Source organism: Orcinus orca, chromosome 7 (genome assembly GCF_937001465.1).
Source record: "Orcinus orca chromosome 7, mOrcOrc1.1, whole genome shotgun sequence".
NCBI classification, from domain to species: domain Eukaryota; kingdom Metazoa; phylum Chordata; class Mammalia; order Artiodactyla; family Delphinidae; genus Orcinus; species Orcinus orca.
This window is the reverse complement of record NC_064565.1, coordinates 61,828,968-61,841,888: the sequence shown is the minus strand read 5'-3', so window position 1 is coordinate 61,841,888 and position 12,921 is coordinate 61,828,968. Positions and strand designations below refer to the sequence as shown.

Below are 12,921 nucleotides of genomic sequence, written 5' to 3'. Positions count from 1 at the left end.
GGGAAGAGGGAGTAGCAACAGTAATTACAGACAAATAATTTAAGGGTTTTTTTCTGTTAAGAAGAAGAATGTTGAAATAAGACATGGTAGTTGGAGGTAAGCTTGAGGTCAGGGTGGGTTTTCCTGGGAATGTCTCAAAAAAAAGGAAGAAATTGATGATGCAGGAAGAAGGTATAATGGAGGAAAGTTATTACGAAGGCAAGCAAGATGAAATACAGGACACAGGTATAGAGGTTGGCCACAGAGAAGAGTGGGAATAATCATGTTTTAATGGGAAGGGCATGGGATAGGGCTTTGCGGGTACAGATGTGTTGGTAGGAAGATAAGGTCATTCTTGTCAGGTTGCTTCTGATTTCCTTTTGTTATAAGAAGCTGAGATGGGTGAGGAGGACAGGTTTTAGAAATTTAAGAAGGAAAAAGGCATGAAATGGTCATCTGAGACAATTGCAAAGTGAAATTATTGGTGAGACAGTTGCAGGTGTTACTGGGTGCTCAGTTGAATAATTAGTACAATTGTGTTTTTTCTCCAGTTACCTTTAGTTGCTTGCATGCAGGTGCAGGGTTAACTCTTTTCTGTTTCCTGGTAGAAAGTTCCAAGTCCTTTTGGTTTTATCTCTGCCATGTTTTTGTGATCTGTTCTTCCTTTCCATTCTCATTTTATTAGTCTGGCTTTTACTGTTCTCCTAGGCTGTTGTTACAATAATTTGTTTTCCATGCCTCTAACCTTTCCTCTTTATAGTGCATTTAAAATTCTTTTTCGAAAAATTTTTTCTTGAATAATAAGTAATACCTGCACAAGGCATGCATTCAGAAAATATATTAAAGGGTAATCATTAAAGAGTTAGTCTCTTTCCCTCCTTATCTTAACCCCCCAGTTTCTCTCCCTAGAGATAGCCATTGTTACCAGTTTTTTGGTTTTTTTTTTTAACTGTATGGAATATCTCTGGTGGAAGGATACATTTACAAACACTACCATACCTATGTATTCTCTACCATTCCCTGAAATTGTACCATTCTTCTGCATAAAAAATTTTTATGTTGGATCTCTTAATATTACAAGTAGAGAGCTATCTCATTCTTAGCAGTGACAGTAACAGTGTTCTATTGAACAAGTATCTTGTCATTTAGTAAGATCCTTATTGGTGGGTATTTATTTTCTATCTTCAAATTATACTGCAGTGAATATCCTTATACACATATTTTTTTTCACTTATGGAAAATATGTGTATCTGAAGAATAGATATATATCTAGAGATCATATACATCTTTAATTTTGGAAGATACTGGAAGTTGTTCCAGTATATCCTTTACATCAGTGAACACAGGTCATGTTGTTGCCTTCTTTAAAATCTTCACTGGCTCTTCCATTGCTTTATTTTTTATTTCATTTGTATTGAGGTATAATTGACATGTAAAATTGTATTCCATTGCCTTTAAATTGAGGTTTACTTACCACTGTGTATAGAGTTCCTGCTGTGTCCAGTGCTGGGCATACAAAGGTGAATAAGATACTTCTTGCACCAGAATTGTTGATAATCTAAAGATTAGACTGGGTATTCTCAGTCTCCACGTTACTGATATTTTCGACCTGATAATTCTTTGTTGTGGGGACTGTCCTTTCCATTGTAGGATGTTTAGCAGCATCCCTCACTAGATGCCAGTCGCACCCCTTAATCCTTCATTCATGACAATAAAAAAAGGGCTTTAGACATTGCCAAATGTCCACTGGAGGGCCAAATTTCCCCCCTTTTCTTTGAGAACCATTGGGTTAGGCAGTCAGGTAGAAGATTCTGATGTAATGTGGTAAATGGTACACTAACATTGAACCACAGTTGGGAACGGGGAGGAGTAGAGGAGTAACCTTTGAGTGGACATCTTCCAAGGCTTAGCTCAGATACTACCTCATCCCATAGCCTTTCCTGACTCCTGCCTCCTTTATTTTTAATAGCATGTTTCTGTATTACAGTTAACATGTTTGTCTTCTTTTGGAAATCAGCAATTATTTCTTATTCATCTTTTGATCTCTGCATTTTTTGAGAGTGAATGAATGAAATGTCAGTAATAGGTACAGGATAAACATAGGTTTGTGTGGTAACATATAATGTAAATTTTACCTGCTTGCTTCTGAAATGATTAACTTGGTTCAGTTGTGTGAGATTCCTGGTACTTGTTTATTTTATACTGCTTCCAGTTGTGTAATTGTGTTAAATGTGTAGCTTTTTAAAGACTCTTGGCATTGAGAGTTATGTTTCAGAAAGCAATCTATAAATCTGTGGGGGGAAAAAAACAAGAGAAGCCAAAGGAATTTAGATTTAGTCTTGTCTGCATATGAGGAAATTTAGAAGAATTAAAGTTCAGAGAAGTCTTAGATCAAAGAGGGTTCCAGCTGTCAGGGAAGATTTTATGGAAAAGAGAGAACTTCAGTAGAGGAATATAGATTTGTATAGGTAGAAAGATGAGGGGAAGGTATGTTCTAACAAGGCAAAAAGCCGTATAAGTGAGAATAGAGACAGTCTATCCAGAAGACAGTTTAATAGCCCAGCATTTCCCAAAAAATGGCTTGTAAGATATTAATGGGTATTATTAAATAGGTTATGAAAAATTCTCATTAGCTTATTAAAGTCTGAGAAATCCTGTGGAAAATAAACCTGACTGTTTAAGGAAAGGAAGCAGCATCCTTTTTCTTTTTTAGACTATACATCTCTGGAGATAAGTATTTCATTGGGTTAATTGTGAGAAACGCTTTGGGAAATGCAGTAACAGCATAAATAGAAGGCTTTGATGTTGTCTGGGGACCAGAGACTGTTAGGACATGTTTGGGTAAGAGTAGACAGCGCTAAGTACTATTGGTGAGGATTTTAATATTTTTAACGTAGGTCCTTGAAGGTTTTTGAACAAATGAATAACATGAATAAGTCAACTCTTTGTACTTTAAGAATATATTGGAATGGGAAGAAACTGGCACTGTAGATGATAGGAAGCTATTTCAATTATACAGGGATAAAGTAAGGAAGTAAAAATGCTCGACATTTCAAAAGATAAATCTACAGGATTTAGTGATAAGCTATCTGGAATAAAAGATGAGTCCTTTAGGGCTTCCCTGGTGGCGCAGTGGTTGAGAGTCCGCCTGCTGATGCAGGGGACACGGGTTCGTGCCCCGGTCCGGGAGGATCCCACATGCCGCGGAGCGGCTGGGCCCGTGAGCCATGGCCACTGAGCCTGCGCGTCCGGAGCCTGTGCTCCGCAACGGGAGAGGCCACAACAGTGAGAGGCCCGCATACCACAAACAAACAAAAAAGATGAGTCCATTATTTTAAAAAGATCATACCATGGGCAGAGTTCGGAAGGGAAACTGATCTGGGGGAAGTAAAGGGATACCAGTTTTAATGGATTGAATTTGTGGTGCTAGGTTGCAATGACTATTGGTGGTAGAGATAGAGGACTGAGCTCAAGACAGAGGACTGGAATTCTGTAGAAGAGAGGTGATAACATGAAGTCATAAGTAGGTAAACTGAATGAGAAAGTTATAAGTAGGTAAACTGAATGAGAAAGTTATAAAAAAGATTTGGGGGAGATTTTTGGGGATGGGAACTATAAATTAATTAGGTACTCTGTTAGCATTAATAAAAATGCATGAAAATGTGTATATTTGGTACCATTTCTAAGATATTCTTTTAGGATTATAAAGTTTTAGTGGGTAGTAGATTTCTTTGGGTAGCAGAAAAACAGGTATTTCTCTTCGATGTCTGGCATCAGAAAGTTTAGTTTGGATTCAGTATAGTTTTGGTTTTGTTTGTTTGTTTGGGGTTTGGCTTTGTCTTATTATTTTCTCTCAGAAAGTCGTCTACATTGATTGCTTATTAGTTCGAGATATTATCACTTATTCTTTATTTAAGAGTTTATTTTACCCTGATTCATAATTAAGGTAGAATACCCGGCTTCAAAACAAGGATTTTATAGGGCGGTATTAATGGTTATATGAAACCAATCCCCATATATACCAGCACACATGTATTCCCTAAGCAAAATTTGCTGTTTTATTTACATTAGTCCCTCCTTGTGATGCTTTTTTTTAATTAATTTTGGCTGCGTTGGGTCTTCGTTGCTGTGAGCAGGCTTTCTCTGGTTGTGGCGAGCAGGGGCTACTCTTGTTGCGGAGCATGGGCTCTAGGCACGGGCTTCAGTAGTTGTGGCCCGTGGGCTCTAGAGTGCAGGCTCAGTAGTTGTGGCACATGGGCTTAGTTGCTCCATGGCATGTGGGATCTTCCCGGCCCAGGGCTCGAACCTGTGTCCGCTGCATTGGCAGGTGGATTCTTAACCACTGTGCCGTCAGGAAAGTCATGATGCTCTTTTATTGCCTACCACTTATACCTCACTGAGATACCGTTTAATACCTAAAACTTCATGTAATCCAGCCAGTATCTTGGGTCCTCTAATAGGGTAAAATTCTTTCTTTGGATGCTTAAGTGAAGGTGGAATAGAGTGTAAGAGTTTATTTTTTAGAAGAAAGGGGTTTCAGCCTTAGACCTGTAAAAGTAGAACTTTAGGCTTTAAAGTAATACCTTTATTTGGGATGAATAAATAGGCAATTGGTGTTTTTTTTTTTTGGCGGTACGCGGGCCTCTCACTGTTGTGGCCTCTCCCGTTGCGGAGCACACGCTCTGTACGCGCAGGCTCAGCGGCCGTGGCTCACGGGCCCAGCCACTCCGCAGCATGTGGGATCTTCCCGGACCGGGGCATGAACCCGTGTCCCCCTGCATCGGCAGGTGGACTCTCAACCACTGCGCCACCAGCGAAGCCCAGGCAATTGGTTTTTATGTTACAGTGTTAAATGGCGGAATGTTAACTTCTAAAGGAGATAAGGAAATCTTTTAGAAAAAAGTAGTAGAAGTATCTTTAGTTTTGATTAATGTTATTTTCCTCTCTTTTGTCCATTTTGAGGAATAAATGTGGCTTTTCCTCTGTCATTTAATTTTTCTTCAGCCTTGTTTCAGTGGCAGTAGTCCCTTGGAAAGGCTTGATAAGAAAAGTTAAAGAGGATTTGAAGTACTTGTTTGCCAAAATGAAGTAAAAGGAATAGTATTTGAGATCTAGTCACACTTTTTCAATTGCTTTTACTGACTCTTCAGAAACTTTATTGAAAAAGTTACGTTTCATAGCAAAGAAAATGCATTTGTCCTAGAGTTCTAACTATCTAGTAGTAGCTTACTACGTCATTGCTTTATTTGCTTTTTGAAGTAGGTGTCTATTGGGAAAAAAGGAAAATTTAAAAGATATAGTTCTTTGAAGACATAATTTGGAAGTTTTTAATTGCACTTTAAAAATTGGGTGTGATGATCATTAGAGCTATCTACCTGTATTTCCGGATTTCTTTCCGGGCACAACCAAGTTGGATGCAGCTGTGTAGCTTGCTTTGGCCAGTGAACTATGTATGCTCTACTGACTGTTCTACCAGGCTGGATCTGTAAGTGAGGAAAGCATACAGAACATTCTTGGCTACGGTGGACATGAATAAAAAATAAGCCTTCGTTTTAAGCCACTGAGATTTCAGGGGCTGTTAGCTACTGCAATTTTATTTTGCCCTGCATGGTCTAATATGGTGGCCACTCGCTCCATGATGCTGTTAATAAGCACTTGAAATGTGGCTAGACTGAATTGAGGTGTGATTAAGTATAAAAATATAAACTGGATTTTAAAGATTTGGTATGAACAAAATGTAAAATAACTCAATAATTTCTACATTGCTTGCAGGTTGAAATGTAATTATTTTGGGTATATTGGGTTAAATGAAATATATTAATTTCACTGTTTCTTTTTACCCTTTAAATGTGGCTACTAGAAACTTTACGATTGCATATGTGACTTGAATTATATTTCTATTGGGCAGCATTTATGTAACCTATCCTGACTAAAATCAAAGTTGGTACAAGCAGTAGGGTACTCTAACAGAACCCCTCAAATGTTGCATTGGTCAGGGGTCAGGTAGCAAGGAAACTGATATTAGAGGCTGGGAAGATGCGATGCAGAGAAGCATTTGGTAAAACTTGCCTGCAATAACTTGGAAGGCCAGTAATGTACCTAATGCATTTATAGCTTTAGGGACGAGGCTGGAAAACAAATTGTATTTTAGCTGTTGTTGGCTCCATTTGACAAGATGGAAGAAAAAAAAATGAGCTAGAACATGATTGGCTAGTTTGCAAGTGGGAATGAAGAGCAATAAAGAGAGGCCAGAAATTTGGGGAATTGTAGGATTGGAAGAAGCAATTGTTTCTCACTGTCAGTCAGTAAGAGATGAAACTAAGAAGCCTTTTGAGCAGATAATTAAAACTTTTCTGGCAATCAGCGTTATGACGATCACTCATTGTTAAAAAGTCTGAATGGATTAAGGTGATTCAGAGTAAAGGTCTACTTAAGGGGGTGGTGCCTTTCTGTTGGGTTAGGGAAAAGAGACTTTTTTTTAAAGGTATGGATTCCCTACTAAAGCCAGGTAGTTCCAGGGCACCCACAATTAAATAGAGAGAAATAGATAGCACACAGTCTCTTGGGGCAAGAAAGCAAAGAAATGTAGAAAGTCTAAAAGACATATCTAGAAAAAAAGCTATGGTTCTAGACATTGGCACTTGGCAATGGCTAGAACAGATAAGAAGTGTCTAAGTTTTTCAGGGAGTTGTACAGCCCAAGAAACCAGCATGGAAAGTGTGAAGAAAGTGTGATTGCATGAGTTGGTCACCACCCCCTAACCTTCTACCAGCAGGCTGAAAATTCCTCTTAGCTAAGGATGTACACTCCCTGTGTTCACTTCACTTGTGGTGGAGGAGGATAGCAGGCAAGAAAAAAAATCTCCTGGAAGGTAGAGCCAAAAGGCTCAGAGAATACTAGACTGAGAAATTCCTCCCAGTGATCAGTCAGAGAATTCTCTCCCCCAGAACTGAGAGCACTTACACTATCTGTTCAGCGGGGTATGTGAATTGCTATGAACTATTGACTATTTTATCTCCTGTTCCTCCTCTTTTGAACAGGAGTGTTTTTTATGGTTATACTTAGCTTTTTCTATCATTGTATATTGTGTCTGTGAAGGGAGGTAGGTAACTTGATTTAGTAAACGGGTCTTTGTGAACAAGGGCCACGTCTGGACCTGAGAGCTTTGAGCTTGGTGCTATAACTAGGTGGGATTTTTGGGTTATCTTCTGCATGAAAGGGGACAGGTGTATCCAAATGTGGGAGGAAAAGTAAATTGAATATTTGATCAGCACAGGGACTTGGGAATCATGCTTCTTCATAAATAGACCACTTCTCTTCTAAGCACATGATAGGATTGCCCTTTCATGCCATTATTGAAATCAGGCATGGCTCTCTGACTTACTGTGGCCAATAAAATGTGAATGAAAGTTTAAGAGCAGGATGTGATTTACCACATTACCTTTTACCTTCCTTGGCAAGACAATCTTGGAAGCATGTGTCAAGTGGAGGGACTGTGATAAGCAGATCTCTCCTGCCAACCAGAGTTGGACATGTAAAATTAATGAGAAATAAACTTTTGTTATGTCAAGCCACTGAGATTTGGGGATTGTTTGTTACTGTACCACCACCTCACTAGTTCCGATTGATGTGTTAGGTTATAATTTTAGTCACAGTAGGTGCTCAATAAATGTTTGAATTGAATACATTGAAATTTGAGGGCAGAAGAAAATGTACAAATTCTGAAACTGCCAAAATACAGCTTTTTGGCTTATATTCCTTATAATAGCCAAGCCCACACATGGACTAAGTGCTCTCTTTTATGTAGAGGTAATATGGCAGAGAGATTGTAGAAGACACAGGAAAAATTAGAGAACAATGAAACCTGTAACATTTTAACTAGAAATAATTGTTCAAAGCTATACGTAGCATCATTATGGTTTACTGGATCATTTAAAGCATTGTTTCCTCTTTCTGGTGGTAAAAGCTCAAATTAAGATTGTTGAATCTATAGAAAGTGTAGTGAATAATCCTTAGAAAAAGTAATATGCATTTTAAACACAGAATTGAGGAAATCAAGGGACTGTTTTGTTTAAAGGGAATATTTTTTTAAATGAGGTGAGTAGGGGAAAAACCCTAAACCATTATCTTTTTTTAACCCTAGTGTCAGTGGCAGCAACATCAGTTTTAGTTCAGTGCTAGAGCAGAACCTAACCTCAAATGAAGCCTTAGGTAGAACTCCAGTGTATAACACTGATCTTATGGGGTTGCTCTGATTTATATGAGGATCTGAGACTTTATACATAGTCATCTTTTCTGCTGACACCTGTAGTGTCTTTTAAGAAACTATAGTTTGAAAATCCCTTTGCTGGAGCAGGTATAGCCACTGTGGCCATCTTCATTTTTTTTTTTTTAACATTAAAAAAAATATATTTATTTGTTTGTTTGGGTTGCGTTGGGTCTTTGTTGCTGCACGGGCTTTCTCTAGTTGCAGTGAGTGGGGGCTACTCTTCATTGCGGTGTGCGGGCTTCTCATTGTGGTGGCTTCTCTTGTTGCAGAGCACAGGCTCTAGGTGCATGGGCTTCAGTAGTTGTGGCTCGTGGGCTCTGGAGCGCCGGCTCAGCAGTTATGGCGCACAGGCTTAGTTGCTCTGTGGCATGTGGGATCTTTCCGGACCAGGGGTCAAACCCATGTCCCCTGCATTGGCAGGCAGATTCTTAACCACTGTGCCACCAGGTAAGTCCCCATCTTCATTGTTTTCAGTTTGGGTTTCTTAGGAAAAGCTTTAGGTTCTTTCTGTAGACCTAATTTATCCAATATTTATACACAGTTTTAAGAATCCTGGCTGATTTCCAAGTTTAAAACTGGCTTGGAAGATAAACATTAGAATGGACAATGGATGTGTAGCCTGAGAGATGGAGGATGGAAGAGTTGGGAAGAAGGCAAAAAAAAAAAACCCCAAAAAACCCACAAGTAGATACAAGAAATAAAAAGCCAGAATTCTGTATATGTTTTTAGTACAATGTTCTAGGGCTTGTTTACTACCATAAATTATTTTTACTAATGAATTTGAGTCATTAGACTGAGCTTCCCACTAAAGAAGGTAGGTAAATATATAATGAATTCTGGAGAGATGTCCATTCAAAATATGGTAACCTGTAGTTATCTGGTAAACTACCATCCTAAACAACTCATGCCCTGAAGGTTTAAAATTTTAGACGTTTTCTATGTATTTTTAAAGTGATATACAAATAATTAAACATTGAAGTAGTAGATCATACTCTTTTCTTTTTTTTTTTTTTTTTTGAGACTTCCCACGACTGGCTTTAATTTCAAAAAAACTGGTTGGGGTCTTTTCCCACATCAGGGAAAGAGTATGCCAAGCTGTGCCTCCAGGGATTCAGCACTGGGCCTGGTCCAGTCACATTCCAGCCACCAGGCCCTGTCATTTCATCACACGGGCCAATTCCAGTCTACCCCCATCAGCCAGAGACCAGAGGACGGAGGTGAAGTTGCCCAGGACTGGATTCTTTCTCTCCAAAGCCCCTCTCTAGGGAAGCCAGCTGTGTCTTTCAAAGGAGAGTTGGTCCAGCCACCAGGCTCAGTTTGGACACCAGATCAACATCCCAGCTCTGGGGGAGTCAGCACCCTGGCCCTGGTGGCCGCTCCAGTGCCTGTGTACCCACCAGCACGTCCATGAGGTAGTCCAGTTCGGCCTCATCCAGCTCTGGAGCTTCTTCCTTGCCTGGCCCATCCTCAGGGCTGGATTTGTGGCCGTCAGAGGCTGGTGCCCAAAGTTCACGGTCATACATTGTGTCAGTGTCCTCAAACAGGCCCTCAAGCCCATCGACCAGCAGACATCCAGTGGCTGGGCCGAGCAGGTCCAAGGCACCCAAGCTGGGTGCGGCTCCCCCAGTGGGGTGGCGTGGTGGCCCCTCATCTACCAGGGGCTGGGGAGCCTGGCTCAGGCCCTCAATATGGCTGAGGTCCTCCAGAAGGCTGGCCATGGAGGCTGAGAGGGAGGCATCAGAGCTGGCCAGCAGGTTGTCAGCTATGCCTGGGGCTGTAGGCAGGCTGGGCATAGGTGGCAGAGCAGCTGTGGGTGCCATGCACGCCTGAATTCGCTGCAGTGTGTTCACTACCAGCACCAGGTGCTGCAGGTCCGGTTCACTCTGCCGCAGGCTGTGGTGGAGCTTGAGCACCGAAAGGTCAAAGAGGGAACGGGAGGCCACGGCTGGGGGTGCGTGTGCCACTGCTGGGTGGCCAGGATCCAGCCACCAGGTGTCGACTGCCAGGGCTTCTTTCCCCTCCTCCTCCTCCTCTCGCTTTTGCTTCAGGCCCTTGCTCAGCATCATCCAGCTCACCAGCTGCCAATCAGAACGAAGAGGGAGCCACCCGCAGCCAATCAGGAAGCGGTGGCGGCAGCACTGCTCGCCCGGTCCCCTTCAGCAACTGGCGCCTGAGTTGAGAGACAAGACGCAGTTCTCCATACTTTTTTCCAACGTTTAATTTTTTAAAGAGTTTTGTTTGTTTGTTTTTGGCTGCGTTGGGTCTTCCTTGCTGTGCATGGGCTTTCTCTAGTTGCGGTGAGTGGGGTCTTCTCTTGTTGTGGAGCACGGGCTCTAGGCACACGGGCTTCAGTAGTTGTGGCTCGCAGTCTCTAGAGCGCAGGCTCAGTAGTTGTGGCGCACGGGCTTAGTTGCTCCGCGGCATGTGGGATCTTCCCGGACCAGGGCTCGAACCCGTGTCCCTGCATTAGCAGGTTGATTCTCAACCACTGTGCCACCAGGAAAGTCCTTTTAAAGAGTTTTTAATAATTAAAACTTACAAAAGAAACCCAGGTTATATAAATTTGAGATGAGCATATAGTATACTATATGCTATTGCCATTGTATTTCAACAAATTATGATAATACATAGTATTCAAACAACTATCTGTTCTTCCATAGCTATTTTTTAAAATAGTGTTTTAACAGATGACTGCAAACCAATTTTTTTTTGACTGTGCTGCGAGGCTTGCAGGATCTTAGTTCCCCAACCAGGGATTGAACTTGGGCCCCTGACAGTGAAAGCGCCGAGTCCTAACTACTGACCCTCCAGGGAATTCCTGACTGCAAACCAGTTTGGAAGAGAATTTTCTTGCAACATGAAATTAGAATGGATTAGTAGTAGAATTAATGTAGAGCTATATTTTGCACCCTTGGTGAGTAACATAAACATAGCTTTGTGAACATGGGAGAAGATATGTTTATCTACCGGATGGATGATATAAAAACTGAGAATAGGATTGTGAGAGGTGAGGTTAAAAAACAAAATCATGTATAACTTACTACGTTTTTGTATATTTCCCCTCTTGGCCTTCCTAAGAAGACTTAAAAAAAAAATTGGTCCTGAATTGCTTAGGCTGAGGAGGTGTTCTGCTTGTTCCAATGATGATTAGGTGCTAGGGAGGTAAACTACTGTAGGGATCCAATTTATATTGTGGTCACGGTTTGTTTTGAATGAAGAGCAAAATTATATCTTCCAGTTTAAATACTAGTATTCATAACATGTGACTTCTGGTTATCATCTTGTCTCTAAAAATTGAATCTACTCTTAGTATGAATGTTTGGTACTGTTAGGATTTGAATAGTGAGAGTTGTGAGAGCTGCTGGTAACAAATCACTTTCTTATTGTTTCTTAGAGGGCAATCAGGACTTTTTGAGAACTATCTTTTTGGTATTATTTTAACCTGGGGGAGTGTTGGAGGAAAACAGCTTTTACTTTTTAAAAAACTTCGGAATAGTTTTAAAGTAGTCTTTATAAATCTGAAATTAGAGAGGAAAACTAGTCTCTGCAGCTAATGGAGGAAGGGATGAATCTTAGCAAAGAGTACCATTTGCAGTAATATCTTATATTGATGTGTATCCTTCATAGTTAATTTGAACTTCTTATCTGTGACACTGAAGATTTCATCTGTAAGATTCCTAACATAAGTCATCTCTGAGAGTGGGAAGTAACGGGAGATTTTCCCAGATTTTTAAAAATTATAGTAAAAAACACATAACATTAAATTTACCATTTTAAGTGTATAGTTCAGTAGTGTTAAATATATTCACACTGCTGTGCAACAGGCTGTAGAACTTTACATAATGAAAAACTGAAAATCTGTATCCATTCCCCTTCTTTCCTCTTCCTAGCCCTTGGCAACCACCATTCTACATTCTGTTTCTATGATTTTGTCTACTTTTGATACTTCATATTAGTAGACTCATAGAGCATTTGTCCTTTTGTGATTGGCTTATTTCACTTAGTGTAATGTTCTCAAGGTTCATCCATGTTGTAGCACATGACAAGATTTCCTTTTTAAGGCTGCACAATATTTCATTGTATGTCTATACATTTTCTTTATCGTCCCCAGATTTTTTAAGTCGCACTGGTTTGAACAAACTACAATTAAAACTACATATTCATATGTAAGGAGGCTAGACTGCTATTCCTGGGAACTAGCCCTGGGAGGGAACTGATTTTTATTTTTTTGGTGGTACGCGGGCCTCTTACTGCTGCGGCCTCTCCCACCGCGGAGCACAGGCTCTAGACGCGCAGGCCCAGTGGCCATGGCTCACGGGCCCAGCCGCTCCGCGGCACGTGGGATCTTCCCGGACAGGGGCACAAACCCGTGTTTCCTGCATCGGCAGGTGGACTCTCAACCACTGCGCCACCAGGGAAGCCCCCTGGTTTTTTTATTGAAGTATAGTTGATTCACAGTGTTGTGTTAATTTCTGCTGTACAGCAAAGTGATTCAGTTATATATATATACACATTCTTTTAAAAATTATTTTCCATTATGGTGTATTACAGGATATTGAATACCATTCCTGTGCTATACAGTAGGACCTTGTTGTTTATCCATTCTGTATATAATGCATCTGCTAACCCCAGACTCCCAATCCATCCCTCCCCCGTACCCCCTCCCTCTCGGC

At 40.7% G+C, this 12,921-nt stretch overlaps 2 protein-coding genes across 4 annotated transcripts in view; one reads left to right on the top strand and one right to left on the bottom strand.

The window, feature by feature from the left end:
• The window catches only part of SP3 (Sp3 transcription factor), a 62,302-nt gene that overhangs the window by 26,828 nt on the left and 22,553 nt on the right, over positions 1–12,921 (top strand). The window lies entirely within an intron of this gene.
• On the bottom strand, positions 9,264–10,420 carry LOC105747877 (SERTA domain-containing protein 1-like). The gene has a single exon (XM_012532164.3). The coding sequence runs from the start codon at positions 10,312–10,314 to the stop codon at positions 9,601–9,603; it is 714 nt and encodes a 237-aa protein (XP_012387618.2). The 5' UTR covers positions 10,315–10,420; the 3' UTR covers positions 9,264–9,600.